Source organism: Galeopterus variegatus, unplaced genomic scaffold (assembly GCF_000696425.1).
Source record: "Galeopterus variegatus unplaced genomic scaffold, G_variegatus-3.0.2 Scaffold1345, whole genome shotgun sequence".
Classification (NCBI taxonomy): Eukaryota; Metazoa; Chordata; class Mammalia; order Dermoptera; family Cynocephalidae; genus Galeopterus; species Galeopterus variegatus.
The window spans coordinates 1-16948 of NW_007727456.1; the positions used below are offsets into that span (position 1 = coordinate 1).

Genomic DNA, 16948 nt, shown 5'->3' on the forward strand with positions numbered 1-16948 from the left:
GCCTCCACCCACCGAGGCCCCCGGGAGAGGGGAGGAGGCCGGCTGTGCGGCCTCGGGCGACCGCAAGCCCCTCGCCGCCTTCCTGGAGCCCCAGAATGGCTTTCTCCACGGGGGTCCCACCCAGCCTCTGCCGCCGCACGTCTCGGTCAAGCTGGAGCCCGCCAGCAGCTTCGCGGTGGACCTCAATGAGCCCCTGGACTTCTCGCAGAAGGGCCTGGCCCTGGTCCAAGTGAAGCAGGAGAACGTCCCCTCCTTCCTGAGCTCTTCTTCCTTGGCCCCCTACGACTGCCCCATGGAGCCCATCGACCTGTCCATCCCTAAGAACTTCAGGAAAGGAGACAATGCAGCTACCCCCAGCGAAGCCAAGAAGCCGGAGCAGGAAGCCGGGAGCAGTGAGCAGCCCGCTCCCTGTCTGCCACCTTGCCCTGCCTTGCCGGTGACTTTGGGGCCCAACGGGATCCTGGAAAACCCTGCAGTGCCTGCCACAACAGCCACCACCCTGGAGCCCCACTCCCAGGCCCTGCAGGGCTCCGTTCAGCTCGCTGTCCCCATCTACTCCTCAGCTCTCGTGAACAGCCCCCCGCTCTTGGGCAACTCCACCGTCATAAGCAACTCAGCCCTCCTGAGCAGCTCAGCCCTGCTGCGGCCGCTGCGGCCCAAGCCCCCCCTGCTCTTGCCAAAGCCCCCTGTGACAGAGGAGTTGCCCCCACTGGCCTCCATCGCCCAGATCATCTCATCCGTGTCTTCGGCCCCCACCCTTCTGAAAACCAAGGTGGCAGACCCAGGGCCCACGAGCACCAGCAGTAACACTGCAGCTTCAGACAGCTTTGGAAGCACCATCCCTAAGGTCGCCACCACCCCCTCCGACACCACCAGCCCAAAAGAATCCAGCGACCCAGCCCCTATGGCCAGCAGCCCAGAAGCAGCCTCACCCACCGAGCAGGGGCCGGCTGGCTCATCCAAGCGGAGGGGTCGGAAGAAGGTGCTCAGGAGCCGGTCCCATGCCAGCAGCAGCGGGGTGGACCTAGACTCCAGCGGGGAGTTTGCCAGCATTGAGAAGATGCTGGCCACCACGGACACCAACAAGTTCAGTCCATTTCTGCAGACTGCAGAGGATGACACTCAGGATGAGGTGGCTGGGGTCCCCGCCGACCACAATGGGCCCAGCGATGAAGAGCAGGGAAGCCCCCCAGAAGACAAGCTGCTGAGGGCAAAGCGGAACTCCTATGCCAACTGCCTGCAGAAGATCAACTGTCCCCACTGCCCCCGGGTCTTCCCTTGGGCCAGCTCCCTCCAGAGGCACATGCTCACACACACTGGTAAGAGGGCTCCCTGGGCTCCGTCCCTGCTGGAGGCTGTGCCACAGCTACAGGGGGAGCAAGGGGTGGGGTCGAAAGCCTGGGACCCTTTCCCACAACTCCATTTGTTCCTGCACCAGCTTGCCTGGTGGTGCTGTGAGTTTTTCCCTTGTGTTCTTAGTAACCACAGTGACTTGTGCCCGCGGTCTGAGCCCTCCAAGGGCTGCTGGTGAAGGGAAGTGTTCGGTATAGGGTGTTTCCAGGTGAAAGTGGTCATAGGCCCCTGGGGACACTTTCCTCCATCCACCCCATCCCTGCTGGAGAAGTTAGCTGGTTATCTAAGGGGCTGAGCTCGGGTGGCGCTCGGGAGAAGTGGGACTTTGTATTAAGGTACTGGGGCATAATGAGTTCAGGGCTTTGACACACGAAATTCCATTCCAGCATCCTCAGTGCAGCTTTTTCAATTTTGAACATTCTGTGAAATGCTTTTGGCTACTGTGTATTCTTAAAGGGAAATATTGCAAATGTTGGCCTTTTTCTTTCAGTTCACTGAGGTGGTCGCATCTTCCTGTTTATTGTGGAGATTGGTGATGGATGGTGGTAGAATTTTTTTGTTGTTTACATTACAGTTCTCAGATGTTCCAGAGAAACTCCCAAGTATGACTAATATTCTGTGTAACACACTTAAATTGCCAAAAAGATATCCCAAAAGCATTTTTCAAATGTTAGCTTCTACACATTGATTTTTGAAGAGAAGTTTAGGACAGAGAATACATTTTCAATAATTTTACACCAGGTACTTCTAATGTTTAAGTAACCATACAACTCTCATTTTAATTATAATTTTCTGAATGTTCTCACAGGATTTATATCACTGAAATGAGGGTAAGTTCCATGAGATCCTTGTCCTTTTGGAGTTTAGAACCCAAATATTTTAGTACCAAATATTTTAGGAGCTAAAACTGAATGGTACTGTGTGCCTGGTACAGGATTGCCAGGTAAAGTGCAAGACACTGGTTAAATTTGAATTTCAGATACACTAAAAATTATTTGTTGTTTAAGTATTTTCCATGCACTATTTGGAATATACTAAATATTTGTTGTGTATCTGAAATTCAGATTTAACTGGGCATCCTGTATTTTTACTTGCTAAATGGAGATAGGTAGGAATTTTACAACAGAATTGTGAGGGGGAGGTGGTGGGGATTGGGTGTGAGCTGTGGCCCGTACCCAGGTGGAAACACTTTATCTAGGGTTGAAGAGCTCATGGAAGGCTTTTTCTCCCAGGTGAGTTGAACAGCAAGCAGGAGGTCACAAAGCCACTGCTGGAAACCAGGAGAGTGTGCAGAGGAGACTGGGACGGGAGGGAGAGGGAGCCATGGGGTCTAGCAAACAGGTGTAGGGTCTCTCTGTGACTGCACTGATCATCAGAGACTGCCACATAGATGTAGCATTTCTTTCTGATATGGTGGGGCTTCTCATCCAGGCAGGAGTGCCCGTCCAGGAAGGACTCGCCTAACGGGACCAGACTTTGTAAATTCGTGTGGTACATGCTGCCTTTTGAGGCCAGTGTTTGCTTTCTGTTGAAGTAATTGAAGCCCTACAGAGTACAGTAACAGTTCTAAAGAAGAGAGCAGTTCAGAAAGGAAAATGTGTCTTCAGGAGAGGGTGTCCCACGCAGCAGTCTCTATTGCTACCCTTTTTGGGTGACACCTGTTTGTCACCTGCTAAGAGTCTATGGAGAAGTGAGTATTTCTCTTGCCACTTTCCAGAAGGCATGTGGTCGGGCTGTGATGATGGGGTTGGCCCTTACCTTCTCTCCCCTCCCCCGCCATCACCCGCCTCCACACGAGAGTGCTGTGCTTAATAGATACTGTACACATTTTCCTCGGATTCCCAGCAAACTTTCGGTCTCCGTACGAAGACTGGAGTGGCCAGTATCTCCTTTTCGAGAGTTGCGTCTTTGCAAATGCCTATTATCCGTTCCCACTTGAGAATCTGGTCATTGTGATTTCTTGGCTTTTGAATGCCAAAATGTCATGATTGGTTTAAAATTTGGTAGTGTCTGAAACCAGGCAAGGGAGCAGGAGTTTTGTTTAAGATGGACGTATTCTGCTGCTTCTCCCTTCATGGTTACTGGTAACCCCGATGGAGGTGACTGTTTGGGCCCAGTTCCTGACATCCTATCAGGTTATGTTCTCGGTAGAGAAACCTTTCAGAGCTAGTCCTCAGGACAGTCCTGTGAGGTGGTGGTGTTCACGTCTTGGCGTGCGGAAGCTGAGGCTTAGCGATGCTAAGTGGCTTACCTGTAGTCACATGGGCAGCACAAGGCAGAGCTGGAGTTCACAGCCAGGGCTGCGTTTCCTGCAGCTGCCCCCCGCCGGCTGGGGTGCCTGTGGCCAGCTGCATGAAGATGGGCAGGGCCAGGGCCACCTTCCTGCGCCTCCCTCTGTTCTCACATGTCCTGGGGCAGAAGATCAGGAAGTGGTTTGAGATAAGGGGAGAACACTGCCATGGCCCCGAGTGCTGCTAACTAGAGACCTGATGACTACAAGGCTGGGTCAGCCTCGTGCGTGGGCACCATGGGGAGGGCGGCACCGTGGTCTCCTTTAACTCCCGCTACCCTGCTTCCCTGTCCAGCTTTGGGGGAGGGTGTCAGCATCACCTCATTAGGTCGTGCTGTGTTGAGCACGTGGCTGTGTCCGGTGCCCTGCTAGGACATTTTCCACTCTTCCAGCAGTGATGCTGGAAGGCACCTAGGAGCTCACGCTCTTGCCACAGCCCTGCTGTTTGTCACCTGGGTGCTCCCAGCTGCTGGCCCTCTGTGAGACACTCCCTCTAGAACCGTGGAAAAAGACTGAAAGCATGTGCTTGAGTGCAGAATAAAGGCTGACTCCGCAACGACCCTGTACACAAAGGTGTTCTTCAGGGAAGACGTTCTGTGTGTTTTTTAGTGTGGTATTAAAATCCAGCTGAAGTCCAGCCAGAAGTTCCGAACCGCATCTGGTTTGAGACCTTTTCAGCAAACTGTCTGTATCTTGAAGGTCGGCCTCCTGCCGCGCTCTCCGCAAATTAGTGTAATGATCGTGATGTCTCTGCTGTGCCTCATGCACATGTTCTCCAGTAGCCTCTGTCGCCCAAAGGGGCAGCAAAGTAGGCTGAGTGTCCACTCGGGGCCACCTGCTGGCTGCAGGCATGGAACGCGGCCTCGGCCGCCCCTGCCCGCGTCTGGGTTCCAGGAGCAGTGTCCGGTGAGCAAGCTGGCGGCCGTCCTCATTTTCACGTCCCCGGCACCGTCTCCACACTGCTGCCTGCCCTCCTCCACTCCTCCCCGGCTTTCTCCCAGCCTGTGCTCCTGTTAATGGGGGCACTTCCTGGTCCCTTGTCTTTCTCCACCTGCACGCGTCACTGCCTTGCAAGACAACAGCGCGCTGCTCCTGCCTGGGCCCCTCTGAGCATCGCGCATGGTTTTAGGCCACAGGTGGAGGAGGGAATGCCAGAAAACACAGCCAGTCCCCTTCGGCCCCTGTCCTTGTTCTCTTCCTTCTTGCCTTTGCTCCAGTTCCTCATCCCACAGAGACAGGGCTGGGACTGTGCAGCGTCCATTCCAGGGTGCCCTGGCTCGCTCTCTGTCTCTCGGGTGCTTTGAACGCCTTTTCTTCGCCAGCTTGGCGCTCTCCCCCTGCCCCTCTCCTACCTGCTGCTAACGGGCATCGGGCATCAGGCATCGGAGTGCAGATCAATAAGATGTCCAAGCCCGAGTGTGGGAAGCACCTCGGTTACCAGTTGTATTTGGCTACTTTTAACTTAAGTGGCAGATTCAGGCTGTTTTCACCCAGCCCTGTGTACACCTCTGCCAAATATATAGAGAGAAGATACCAGAAGAAAGAAGCCCTCCCTGAGAGGCTGGAGGGGCCATGGAGAGAAGTCTGGGGTGCTCAAGGTGTGGTGTCTTGTCAAAAGAAGTAAACCATCTGCAGGTTTCCCGTCCTAGTGATAACCCACCTTTCTAACCCCAATTGTGTTTAAAAAATGAACAGAAACATTTTCAGTTCTGTCTCCTTGGTCTTGATGGCAAAGGCCATGAAGTCCTCACCACACTTCTCCAGTTTGCTGTTCTCTCTTGCTCTAGCCCCTCTCTGTTTCTGGATTGTTGGTGAGAGTGGATGCTAGCCGATGGTTTTGATGCCCACGCTGGGGGCTGGAAGTACTGCAAGTCTTGGGTACAAAGGGAATTTCTTGTAGCATCAGGTGCTTTTGCGAACACACCTTCCAAAGCAGTAATTTATGGCGGTTACCAGATAAATAAAACCATTTGATACTTTTCACGTAGATTACCTGTCAATAAGGTTTTTTTTAACCTATACTGTGATAAAACACTAACGGGACTCATGGTTTCTACATGTCTGCAATCCAGAGAGCACACTGCTCTTTAAAATGTAAGGCTTATGCAGTGACGTGTGAACTGTGAATGATTCATTCTGAGTTGTCACTTGGGAGCCTTCATAATTTGATGTAATACGTGGGCATCATTGGATTGTTTTCTGAACTTGTTAGCATCAACGTGAGTCTCCATCATGGGACATTAGCCTGGCCTTTCAAACCCACTGGAAAGGTGAAGCATTTACCAGTAGGAGAATTACAGAGTCAGTCACGTAATAGGTGGAAGCATGGAACCAATTGTTTTCTTTGAAATCAAGAATCATGGTAGCTTCCGACTTGTTTTCCTCCATCTGGCCCAGCTGAGAGTAAGCTGCGATATTGCCTTTTGACAATAAAATGTTAACAGAAAAGTATTTTATTCTTATGTGAAATTATTAGATATTGTATTCAATTTTTAGTGAAAAGCAAGGAGTAATCTGAAAGGCGCGCCATAAGCATTGAAATATGTTACAGATAATCATGCAAAAGTGATTTTTTTTTAAAACGTGGATTGTTTCCTAAATTTAGCAGAAAACACCTACAGAACTTTGTAGAGGGACACTGTAAAGCAGTCAGTGGGTTCTCCACTTTATGTGCAGGCCCCCTCTGGAGCTCTTTGAAAGCACACGGGCTGGATGCCTGGGTTTCTGATTCTGTGGTCTTTGATTGCTCCAGACATCTGTGTTCCTAAAAAGCCTGAAAGGAGGTTTGGAAGCATCACCTCAAAGGGTCTTTTAGCTCAGGAGGGAATAAATGTGCCGTCCTCGACTGCTCCTGATGCACGAACTTGGCCTTGCTGCTGTGTCAGCGGTGCTGGCCCCGCACCTTCACAGCCTGCATGAATGGCACCCCCAGGTGTTGTCCAACGTGGTGGTGCTAGTCCTTTCCCTGGGAAAGCAAGTGGCCCCCCGCTGGCTCGCCCCCAGTGCCAGGCCTATGACGTGGGTTTCTGGGGAGCCATGCCTGTGGCCTCTTCCTGCCGTGTCTTGACACATGTATTAGACTATGCTGTCCCCGGGTTATGAAAGTACCGGGCCATAGCACTGAGGTCGTGTTGCTATGACATGGGAAGCCTTTTCCCTGTAAAACTGGAGACTGGGACCGTAGAATCTAGCAATTGGGGGAAGAGGAAGAATCCAGTGATCCAGCACATGATGTCCCCTGTCTTCTGTCTCTTGGAGCCACCTGATCCCCCCACCACCTTTTTTCTCATCCACACTCGCTCCCTCTCTTCCTCCCTCACATCCGTCCACACAAACCCGGGGCAAGTTACAGGGGAGCTTTGACTGCATTTTGAAACAGGGTGTTTACAGTACAAAATGAATCCAAATAAAAGGAGAGGATAGGCGGGAAACTCCTGGGGGAGGGAGGGCTCCTCGCTCCACAGTCCACCACGCTCGTGGAGTGGAGGTGGGTGGAGAGGGGCCTGCCCAGCGTTCTCTCCTCACGTGCACGTCTGTTGAGTGGAGCATGTGATCTTGTATGGCTCACTTACTACCCAGCAAAGGGAACAAAGAGCCCTTTAATGTAACGAGACGACCTCCTGTCTCTTGCCAGCCTAGGACCACGATGACCTTGGGTAGAGGTCACTGCAGGACGTCTCGAGTCAGACAGGAGGGACCAGCCACATTGAGTGGGGGGTTCTGCATGGGTCCCGGACAATATCCAGGGGTTCCAGATCCCTCCGGGGGCCTGGGCTCCCTCCTGCCATCTGATTTCCCAGCACCATGTTACTTACAGTGTTCGAAGTCATTAAAAGGTGTCTTCTCTTCACGAATGTAGGCTTTTTCTTGCTGTACTCTAAAACCCCTTCATTAATTTTTATTTTTTGTTGTTACTTAATATTTCTAATTGTGATACCGTTGTTTTACTCTGAACATATATATCTTGGTTCCATTGTTAACTGTCTTTCAGTATTTTTAAGAGACTTGTTCCATTCCACTCAGGATGAGGAAAAATGATCATTTTAGTCATTGGTGTTTTCAGTCCTTTTTTTTTTAATGTGTTTTGTTTATTTTCTGAAAAGGATGGGGGTGGGGGAGGGGAGAACAAATGCCACTAATCCCAGGAGAATAAATCGAAAGCAACTTTTCTTTCTCATTGCAGTAGAAAGCCAGATAAATATATATTTTTTTTCCTGCTTCAGGTCAGAAACCCTTCCCTTGTCAAAAATGCGATGCCTTCTTTTCTACCAAATCTAACTGTGAACGCCACCAGTTGCGCAAACACGGACTTACCACCTGTTCCCTGAGAAGAAACGGGCTTATCCCCCAGTCCAAAGAGAGTGATGTTGGATCCCATGATAGCACAGGTAGTGCCTGCAGGTGATGGAGAAGTGAGAGAGGGAGAGACAGGAGGCCCAGAGGCTGGTGGGGCTGCCTCACCTGCCTCTTTGTGGGGCTCGGAGCCTGCAGCCCAGGAAGGTGGCCCCGGCGGGAGCACAACTCCTGGGTCAGCAGGGCTGACTCTTGAGCCGGAAGCCTGGGGACTTTGGGAAACAATGGCAGTGCCCCTAGGTGACTTTTTGGAGCTGGTAGGGAAGATCCGTCACCCTCCCAGTGGAAGACACCCTTGCTGCTGCTGTGGGGAGGTGGGAGGTGAGGAAGGGCGTGCAGTTTTAGCTCTGGATGTGAACACATCTAAGAGGGAGGTGGATCCCTAAAGGCTTGGGGAGCCCAGCCTCTGTGGCCTCCTTGAGAGCAGGCTGGGCTCCCTGGATGTTAGGGCATGGCAGCAACTAGGGGTGCAGACCCCTCAGCAGGGAGAGGTATAGCCGGGTGCAGTGTTCTTTTTTTTCCAATAACTCTCTTCCCAGTATGAAACTGTGTCCTTGTTTGAAAAAGCACCCTGCATGTCCTTTCCTTAATCACATCTCTGCTTGACCTGACCCTGGGCGTGACTCTCCTGTGCTGGCGCACGCTTCCTCCCTCCAGCCCTCCTGAGCAATTAACAGCTGCGCAATGTGTCTCCTGCCACCTTTTCCCCCTCACGGCTTCTGTATTTACTCATGTCCTCTACTCAGTACCCTCTGCCATCTCCGACTTCTGGGTTCTCCACCTCCCACCCCCCAAAACAAAACAACACAACACAGGCTGCTGCAGCTCACCGAGACACTCAGCTGGTTGGCTGTTGGGTGGGGACAGTTCTGCGTTACAGGTGCTGGGTTCAGTTCTGCGGGTCTGGAAAGTTGCACATTCCCCGTTGCTTGAAGCCAAGAAGATTCCCACAACCATGTTTTCCTAAGGGTACCACGTGGTGTGGGAGGTACCCCTACCCCGGGGGGTCATTGTGGACAGAAGGTCGGGCATTAACCCCAGTCCCCTGTCCTTATCGCAGTTACTGGGGGAAGTGAGGTGTATTTGAATGGGAGGAATTGATCGCTGGTGCAGAAGCTACCCTGCGAGCCCGAGAGAGACAGATCGTGAGTGCCCTTGAGCTGGCCACCCTTCCGTCCACATCAGACCCTCTGAAGGTGTAACAGAGTGGGCTGGTTTGTCCGCTCCTTCCCCAGCTTCCATTTCCACCTAATTTGCCAGGGTCTTTGAATAAAGAAAGGTGCGCACACCCATAGAATCTTGCCGTGACTGGGATCCCCGCAAGCGCAAGATGATCTGCCGTGTATTACACGGGAAGCCCACAGTGCTGCTGGCAGAGCACTCACTTGCTGCAGACCATCCTGTTAATGTGTAACCGGTACCTGTTAGTCCTGAGCACTTTCTCTCAGCCTGGTTTAGAGATGGAGAAATCCCTTCCAAAGTGGTTCCAAAGCAGGGAGAGCTGCTGCTATTTGAGGGAGTTGAGGGGCTCCCTGGGGCTCCCGTGTTTATAAACAAGTCTAGTAACCATGTGCCAGATGCTCACTTTGCCTTTAGCATCTTGGTCATTCGGGAGGAACACAAACTGGGACCCCTGGGGATGTCTGAGGGCCAGGGAGGAAGCCTGCAGACACAAAGCTCAATTCAGATTTACAGTCTTAGCTCCGGTTCGGCACCAGCTTTCACACTATTGCTGTATTTATTTTTGAGGTTTGCAGTTACAAATTTTATTTTTCCAAATGCCTGTCAAAACCCTTCCCCAGCTCTGTCCTGCCCCGGAAGTTGTACAGGTTTTCTGGAAGGGGCAAAGCCTCTGGAAAAAGGAAATTCACTGAAAGTTGTAATGTGAAACCAGCAAAGAGAAAATATATGTTTGGTTTAATTGTGGCCACAGTCCATGGTGAGAAAGGGACTGAGATGGAGAGAAAGATCAGGGAGGTAGAGTTTAGTGATTTCAAGGAGAGTTTTTAAAACCAGGTAAGCATGATGGAGATGGGGTGGAGGTTTCATGGGACTCCCTCCCATGAAGTTAAAAAGTGAGGCCTTGGAGGAAGACAATTTTAAAAAGGGAGGGCGGGGCAGGAAATGACCGAGTAAATTCTTGAAGGGTTTTCTAGGTTTATGCGCCTAGATTGCATTTTCTTAAAAAATTCCTAAATATGTTTTATAATATAGGTCTGACTTTTTTTTTTTTTTTTTTTTGGCTGCCGGCCGGTACGGGGAACCGAACCCTTACCTTGGTGTTACAACACCACGATATTACCAACTGAGCTAAGTCTGACTTCAGTCACATAAGGTCTTTAGTGGAAATATGCCCCAGATTTTCCCCCGAAAGAATGCCGAAAATGCTACAGTGGGGGCACTTCTCACTTAAGGGGCCACATTGAATATTCAAGTTTAAACTGAAGCTCTTCATTCACTCACTCTCCTGGGCAGAGAGACGCCCTGGCCCTCTTTGCCCTTGAGGGAAACCCTCGGTTCTTCCTTGGGATCCCTGGAAGAGCCTTCGTATTGGTAGGCACCTACATAGGACTGTTTTTAATCAGTACAAATGTGAAAGTTTTTAAGCTTTCCCTTAATGGCAGTCACCTTTACCAACCCAGAAGTCCCAGGTGCCAGCCTGGACTACGCCCCAGGAAATACTCCTCAGCGTTCAAGTGTGTTAGGTAAAGTGCAGACAGCAGCTTCCTGCCCAATCAGACTAGGTGTGTAGGTTGGTAGTCTGTCACTTCAGTTAACAATTTCTAGGAAGCAGTAGATCTTCCATTGTTGACCACTGTTGTGTAGGAGGAGCTGTGGGCTTATTGTCTAGTAGGATTCCTTCTGCTTCCTCTAGCAATTTTCTAAGACTTTTAACACCACTATGAGGGACTGTGGGTACAGAGAAGAAATGCATGTCTCCAAGGTAGCATTGCTTATGAAAAGCCATCAGCTCAGCTGCCTACATTTGAAAGGATGGGTATTGAGGAGGGTGGAGATCAAAGTAGGACTTGGCCTTATAAATTGCATGTTCATGACATGTGAAGAGGCTAAGTCTGCTGTTCAGGAGAATCTGTAATAAAAGTCACTGGGAGTTGCTTCACCTCCAAGGGCCCAGGCTCCCCGCTAAAGCACTCCCCCTAGTGGAAGTCTGGTAGAGGACAGCCAGGCTCCCTTTGTCCAAGGGGAGATGAGTTGGCTTTGACGGTGCTCAGGGTGAGCTCTGTGTTGTGTGCACTGAGGAAGTGTTTGGTTTCAGAGTTCATTTTGATTCTTTTCAAGGTTTATTCTCTTAAATATATTTTATACAGTTGAAATAATAATAGAAACAGCCTAGGATATACAGGGACAAAGAAGTAACCAGAGGTTAAGCCTTTTTTTAAATTGCCACAAAGTCAGCAAATAAGCTGAGCATTCTGTATGCTTATCGTAGAGTTTAGACCAAGATTCGTCCTATAGATGCTCTTTATTGGAATGATTCAAGACAATGAGCATCTAGTTTTTCCTTAGGAGATAGCCTAGACATGGGTGTGCATATCTCAGGATTCCTGTTCTATAAGTTTTGGGATAATTTCAAAAATCATGTCAAAAATTTTATATTCACACCATCATTATTTGTTTCCTTCTGAAACCTCTTGAGATACCCAAACAGCGGCTGCCAAAAGGTGCAGTCAGAATAAAACCAGTGAGATGAGATACTGGAATGCTGTACAGATGGTCCCCAGGCAGGTGTGGATAGTAGGTGTTGTCTCTCAGCCCACGGGAGGAGCAGTTCCCGCTCCTTACCCCAGCCCCGTCACCCTTGAGGGCAGATCATCGAGCCTGTGACATTGAAGAGGACGGCAGACGTGGGTTGCATACATCTGGTCACATCCAGGGTAGGTGTGTGAATCTTTGCTGACTCAAGCACTGTAATCAGAAATCTGGCATGTTGAAGGAGAGGCAGCTCACATATGTGCGAAAAGACCACAAATTTTATCCACCTGATTCTCGGAGGAACTTCTGAATCCCTGCAGTAATAAGTTGGCTGTGGGATCTACAACTAAATAGTAGGTCCCACCCAGCTTCAGCCTCACTATCATAGCACATCTTTTAAAAAAAGCTAAGTCCCCATTCTACCTGAATAAAGAGAGGGTGGTACTTTTGACACTGTTTGGTGTAACTAATGTCTCCATGCCATTCCTTAAGAGGGTCATTGAGAACTGGTAGACTTTTCCCGTTTAGTTTTGCTATGGAGTGTGGACAGATAGGAACTAGTCAACAGACATGAACTCAGGGCCAGCGAGATACCTGCAGCCAGAATTCCTCATCCCCACAAGTACCTGCAGCTCTCACAGCCTCCCCCCAACCCCCATGTGCTCCTGCAAGCCTGGTGTCAAGGGGGCCCAGCACTCTGGGGTGCTGACAGCAGCCAGAAGCCTACAGGTGTGCATGCGTCTCCTCTGACCTCCAAGCTCTTTCCTTGCAAACGAGCTGTCAGGCAACAGCGTAAGTGCCCTATACATGGAGTACAGGCTTGGGGTCATTTTCTAAGAAACCCATCAGAGACCATGTTTTGGAAGACTTGGTGGGGTGGTCCTGTGTATGCTGCATGTCTATAATCTCTTTGCACTGGAAGAATAACTTTTACACACCTCAGCTTCCTCAACCTCCCTAGTGCTGCAAGTCTCTGGAATGCACCCTCTCCTGTCCCCCAGTGCCTGCCTGCGCTGCCTGAGTCACTCACGCCTTCCGGGGCCAGGGCCAGCTGAGCGTCCTGTTCGTGGCAGTGGAGGCCGGGAGTTCCTGGGCACAGCCAGCCCCGTGCACCCCTGCGGGGATGCAGAGGCTGCTTTTGCCTTTTCTGAGTCCCCAGATTCCTCTTGGCCCTCCTTGGGGGATGTCAGGGGTGATGAGGGTCTGGAGAGAGAGGAGCCCTTGCTGGGTCGGAGGCCCAGGTGTCCGTGGCGGTGTCCCCTCTGAAGCCCTTGCCCTGTGCTTGCTCACGCAGATAGCCAGTCGGACACAGAGACTGCCGCCACAGCAGGCGAGGTGCTGGACCTTACCGCGCGTGACAAGGAGCAACAGCTGCAGCAGCAGCAGCCAGCACCGCCACTGCCACCGCCATCAGAGGGAGACACTGAGCTCAGCCAGGTCGCAGAGGAACCCCCTGCGGAGGCGGTCAAGGCCGGGACCACCTCCCCTGTGACCAGAGAGGAAAAGGAGGCCGAGGAGAACCAGGAGCCGGAGGAAGAGTGTGGCATGGAGGAGGGGGATGGGGAAGGCCCGGAGGAAGACGCGGCCAGCAACCGGAGCCTGGACCTCGGCCTGGCCAGCAAGCTGATGGGCTTCAGGCTGGCCGAGGGCGAGGCCGGCGCCGCAGGCAGCGGAGGCTGTGCCCCACAGGACCAGAGGCACGCCTGCGACACCTGCGGGAAGAGCTTCAAGTTCCTCGGCACCCTGAGCCGCCACAGGAGGGCCCACGGCCACCGGGAGCCCCAGGATGAGGAGGAGGCGCTGCCCCTGGCTCTGGAGGGCGAGGGTGGAGCGGCCGAGGGGCCTGTCCACGCCGTGGAGCCAGAGGAGAAGCCCGCCGAGCCCCCAGCAGCAGTGGAGCCAGCCTCGGACACCGGGGAGGCCTCAGGGGAGAAGCAGAACGAGGAGGCGGAGGGTCCTTCTGATGGGGAGGGCGCGGCCGAGAAGTCCTCGGAAAAGAGTGGTGACGACAAGAAGCCAAAGACAGACTCCCCCAGGAGTGCGGCCAGCAAGGCGGACAAGAGGAAGAAGGTGTGCAGCGTGTGCAACAAGCGGTTCTGGTCCCTGCAGGACCTGACCCGGCACATGAGGTCGCACACAGGTACGGGGCGAACGGCCGGGCCCCAGCCCACCAGGGAGGCGGGTTGGCCCAGCACAGTCAGCAGGAGCCTCCCCTGCCGTGGCCACAGACACTGGTGCTGGAGGCCCCGAGAGGGAATTGACTCAGGCCGCACGTGTGGCCTTTAAGCCCAGGTAAACTAGGAGTTTGAGGAAGTCTCCCTTTTAGCCCTTGAAACCATGCAGGCCCCCTGCAGTGAGCCAGGAAAGTGGCAGCAGGAGTGCTTTTGAGAGGGTCTTGATCCACCCCCTAGATCCTCCGAGCCTGGGTCTTCCCGTCTGCGGATTGGGACAGTGGCTGCCCTGGCCCATACGGGTATCCAGAAGCAGGCGTGTGTGTGCATTCAGGGCCACGTGGTCTCATCTAGTCCAGTCCTGACTCTGGGAAGGACTGTGGGGCTGTGTGAGGGAGGCAGACGCTGCCTAGGCCGCTGCTGGGAAGGGGCCCCGCGTCCTCTGTTAGCAGTCAGTGGGGCTTTTCCTTTCTCAGCCCGCACAGCTGGGGTGATGGGACTGTAACAGGGTCCTCACTCAGCTGCTGCATTGGCACAGCGGAGCATTAGTGCCCGTCCTAGAACTCTCTCACCACCTATGGGGTTGAGGTTACAAACCCCAAAGCAGGGCCCTTTGTTTTGGCAGAAGGGAAGAGACCTTGACATACTCGTGGGGCCAAACAATACAAACGTCCTTCCTCCTCCTCCATTCCGCACTCCCTCCCTCACCCCCTATAAAGCCCCAGGCCCTGGTCCTGGTGTCAGCTTTCCTCCCCTCGCAGCTGCAGCCAGTGGGCCGTGGGCTCCGGCAGGTGGTGGTCCCAGTCAGGCAGCTCGGTATGTGGCCCTCGGGAAGAGCCCCAGCTGCTCTGCCCTCGAGCACAGGCAGTACCTCGTGCCTTTGACTTAGGAGGTGCTGCTGTCTCCACAGGGTCCCTGGGAGGGGTCCATCCTGTCCTTCCACAGGATTCAAGGCCGGGTATGTGTCCCCCAAGGCTTCCCTTGCTTCGGTTCTGGTTTCCTGGGTCAGTGTGTAGAACACCTGGGTCGAGAGGGGAGCAGGAGACAGAATGGGGTCTGTGTGCTTGTCCCCAGTCTGCCAGAGCAGACAGAGAAGAGGTCCCTCCCTGAGTCTGAGCCCTGCCACACACTGCCCGTGTGCTTGTCATCTGGGTGGAGCAGGTGAGGGATTCTGGTGGCCTCACTGTTAATGGACGTGTTATTTCTTCCTCCCTCTGCTCCAGGGGAAAGGCCATACAAATGTCAGACCTGCGAGCGAACCTTCACCTTGAAGCACAGCCTGGTTCGCCACCAGCGGATCCACCAGAAAGCCAGGCACCCCAGACACCACGGGAAGGACAGCGACAGGGACGAGCGGGGTGAGGAGGACAGTGAAGACGGGTCCACCCACAGCGGCAACAACCCCGTCTCAGAGAACGAGGCCGAGGTGGTGCCCAGCACCAGCAACCACATGGCCGTCACCCGGAGCCGGAAAGAGAGCAGTCGCCGGGAGGAGCGGGCCACGGCGGCTCAGGTGGGTGGCCCTGACCTGGAGAGCCCGGCCACTCTGGTGCAGGACCTTCCGGAGCCACGTGGCAAGAGGCCCGGTGCCCCCGTCTTGGCCGCTGACAGTGCCCCACAGCTCTTGGGGATGGAGTGACAGCCCGCCCTGTCCCCCTCAGCACACAGACAAAAGCCAGCAGAGCCTCCGCGTCTGCACCTCACAACGTTTCCTCGGTGCCCTCCAGCTGTTAGGGAGGGAGAGCGAGAGACACAAGCAGAGCGTGGCCCTTCACCCAGTGCCATAGCCCCCGCGCCACTGGGCGCCACCGCAGCACGCGCCCGTGCCAGTGCCTTAACTACTTACCAGATCCTCCCATGTCATCAAGGGTGTTGTGTTTTCCCAAAATGACTTTTTAGCAAAACAAATATTTTAATGAATTGTTGGGAGAGGACCTCTTCATTTAAGCATTAACGTGACCTTTTGTATTGGTGTGTGTGCACTTGTGCTGGTGAATCTGTGATAGTACTGTTTGTTCTGTGAGCTGGAAACAGAAGAAAAAAACATACCCTTGGACACCCATAGCCAATAACTGGAAGAAAATGATGTGAATTTCATGTAAATGACCTGAGGAAAGATGGATAAGATGCTAATTTCTCAAACAGACCCTTTGTTTTCTTTCTCTGCTTCACAGTGGAGCTATGAATCTGGTCCTCGGTATTACAGGATGTAATCGAAGGTTTCCAGTATGGTTTTAAATCAAAACCAGGAAAGATTCTAGCTTCAGCCTCGTAAATGTTTCCACTCTTTCAGCATTAGACAAGGTTACTGTTCAAGTTTCAAGACATCCGTTTCTTAACTTACAGAAAAGAGTTACCCCCTGGCAACTTAACCTCTGGAAAACATGCATGGATGTCATACATTTGATTCTCCCACTCCCCTTTCGGTATATGTATTATTAATATTATTATTATTATTATTATGTTTAGTTCATCAGCTTGCTGGTCTCTGCAGTCAGCAGAAACAAATGGGCAATATTTGTCCTGGGAGACCTGCGCCACCCCCAGGTCCCCGCCGGCACCTCGGGTGGTAGCTCTTCTACTGTACTCAGACGAGCCTTTCTTCCATGACTCCAGAATCCATCAGGGGCCATGAGCGGTCCTGAGCACCGCCAAGGAGCCGCTGCACCGGGAGAGCAAGGACGTGTGCGTCCCAGAGCAGGCGGCCCAGGAGCCAGGGCCGCGCTGGGAGCGCTGCAGAGATGGGTCTAGAGAAAGCAGGGCAGTGACGAGGCCGGTTACTCATGAGCAAGGTATTCCCAGTCTTCCTGCTAAGCCTGGTCCCAGCCTTACCCACCTGTGCTACTGTCATTTGCAAAGCGAGGAAATACTACTACTGGTAATAAAACTACACGTGCAAGATTAAAGATGAGAAATAGATTTATATTTACCTTCCTGCAGTGTGGGGTTGGTGTCTGAAGATAAGCGTGCTGTTCTTAGTTTCTTCAGTAGCCTGAGCCTCTGGGTGCAAACAGGCAGGATTCTTTTTATTCATGAGCATCCAATGCAGGCAATAGACTTCCGTCAC

General features: G+C 52.6%; 1 protein-coding gene across 1 annotated transcript; it reads left to right on the forward strand.

The window, feature by feature from the left end:
• The first annotated feature begins 44 nt into the window (after positions 1-44).
• On the forward strand, positions 45-16900 carry LOC103593436 (ras-responsive element-binding protein 1-like). The gene is made up of 4 exons (XM_008576406.1): positions 45-1319; positions 7867-8031; positions 13005-13850; positions 15105-16900. The coding sequence occupies exons 1-4, from the start codon at positions 293-295 to the stop codon at positions 15518-15520; spliced, it is 2454 nt and encodes an 817-aa protein (XP_008574628.1). The 5' UTR covers positions 45-292; the 3' UTR covers positions 15521-16900.
• Positions 16901-16948: the final 48 nt, after the last annotated feature.

What these genes read in the sequence shown, in the direction of transcription:
- LOC103593436 (XM_008576406.1), top strand. Translation starts at nt 293, where the DNA reads ATGGAGCCCATCGACCTGTCCATCCCTAAGAACTTCAGGAAAGGAGAC. An exon ending in TGGATCCCATGATAGCACAG is followed by an intron (nt 8,032 to 13,004) that starts GTAGTGCCTGCA and finishes TTGCTCACGCAG; the next exon opens with ATAGCCAGTCGGACACAGAG. An exon ending in GCACATGAGGTCGCACACAG is followed by an intron (nt 13,851 to 15,104) that starts GTACGGGGCGAA and finishes CCTCTGCTCCAG; the next exon opens with GGGAAAGGCCATACAAATGT.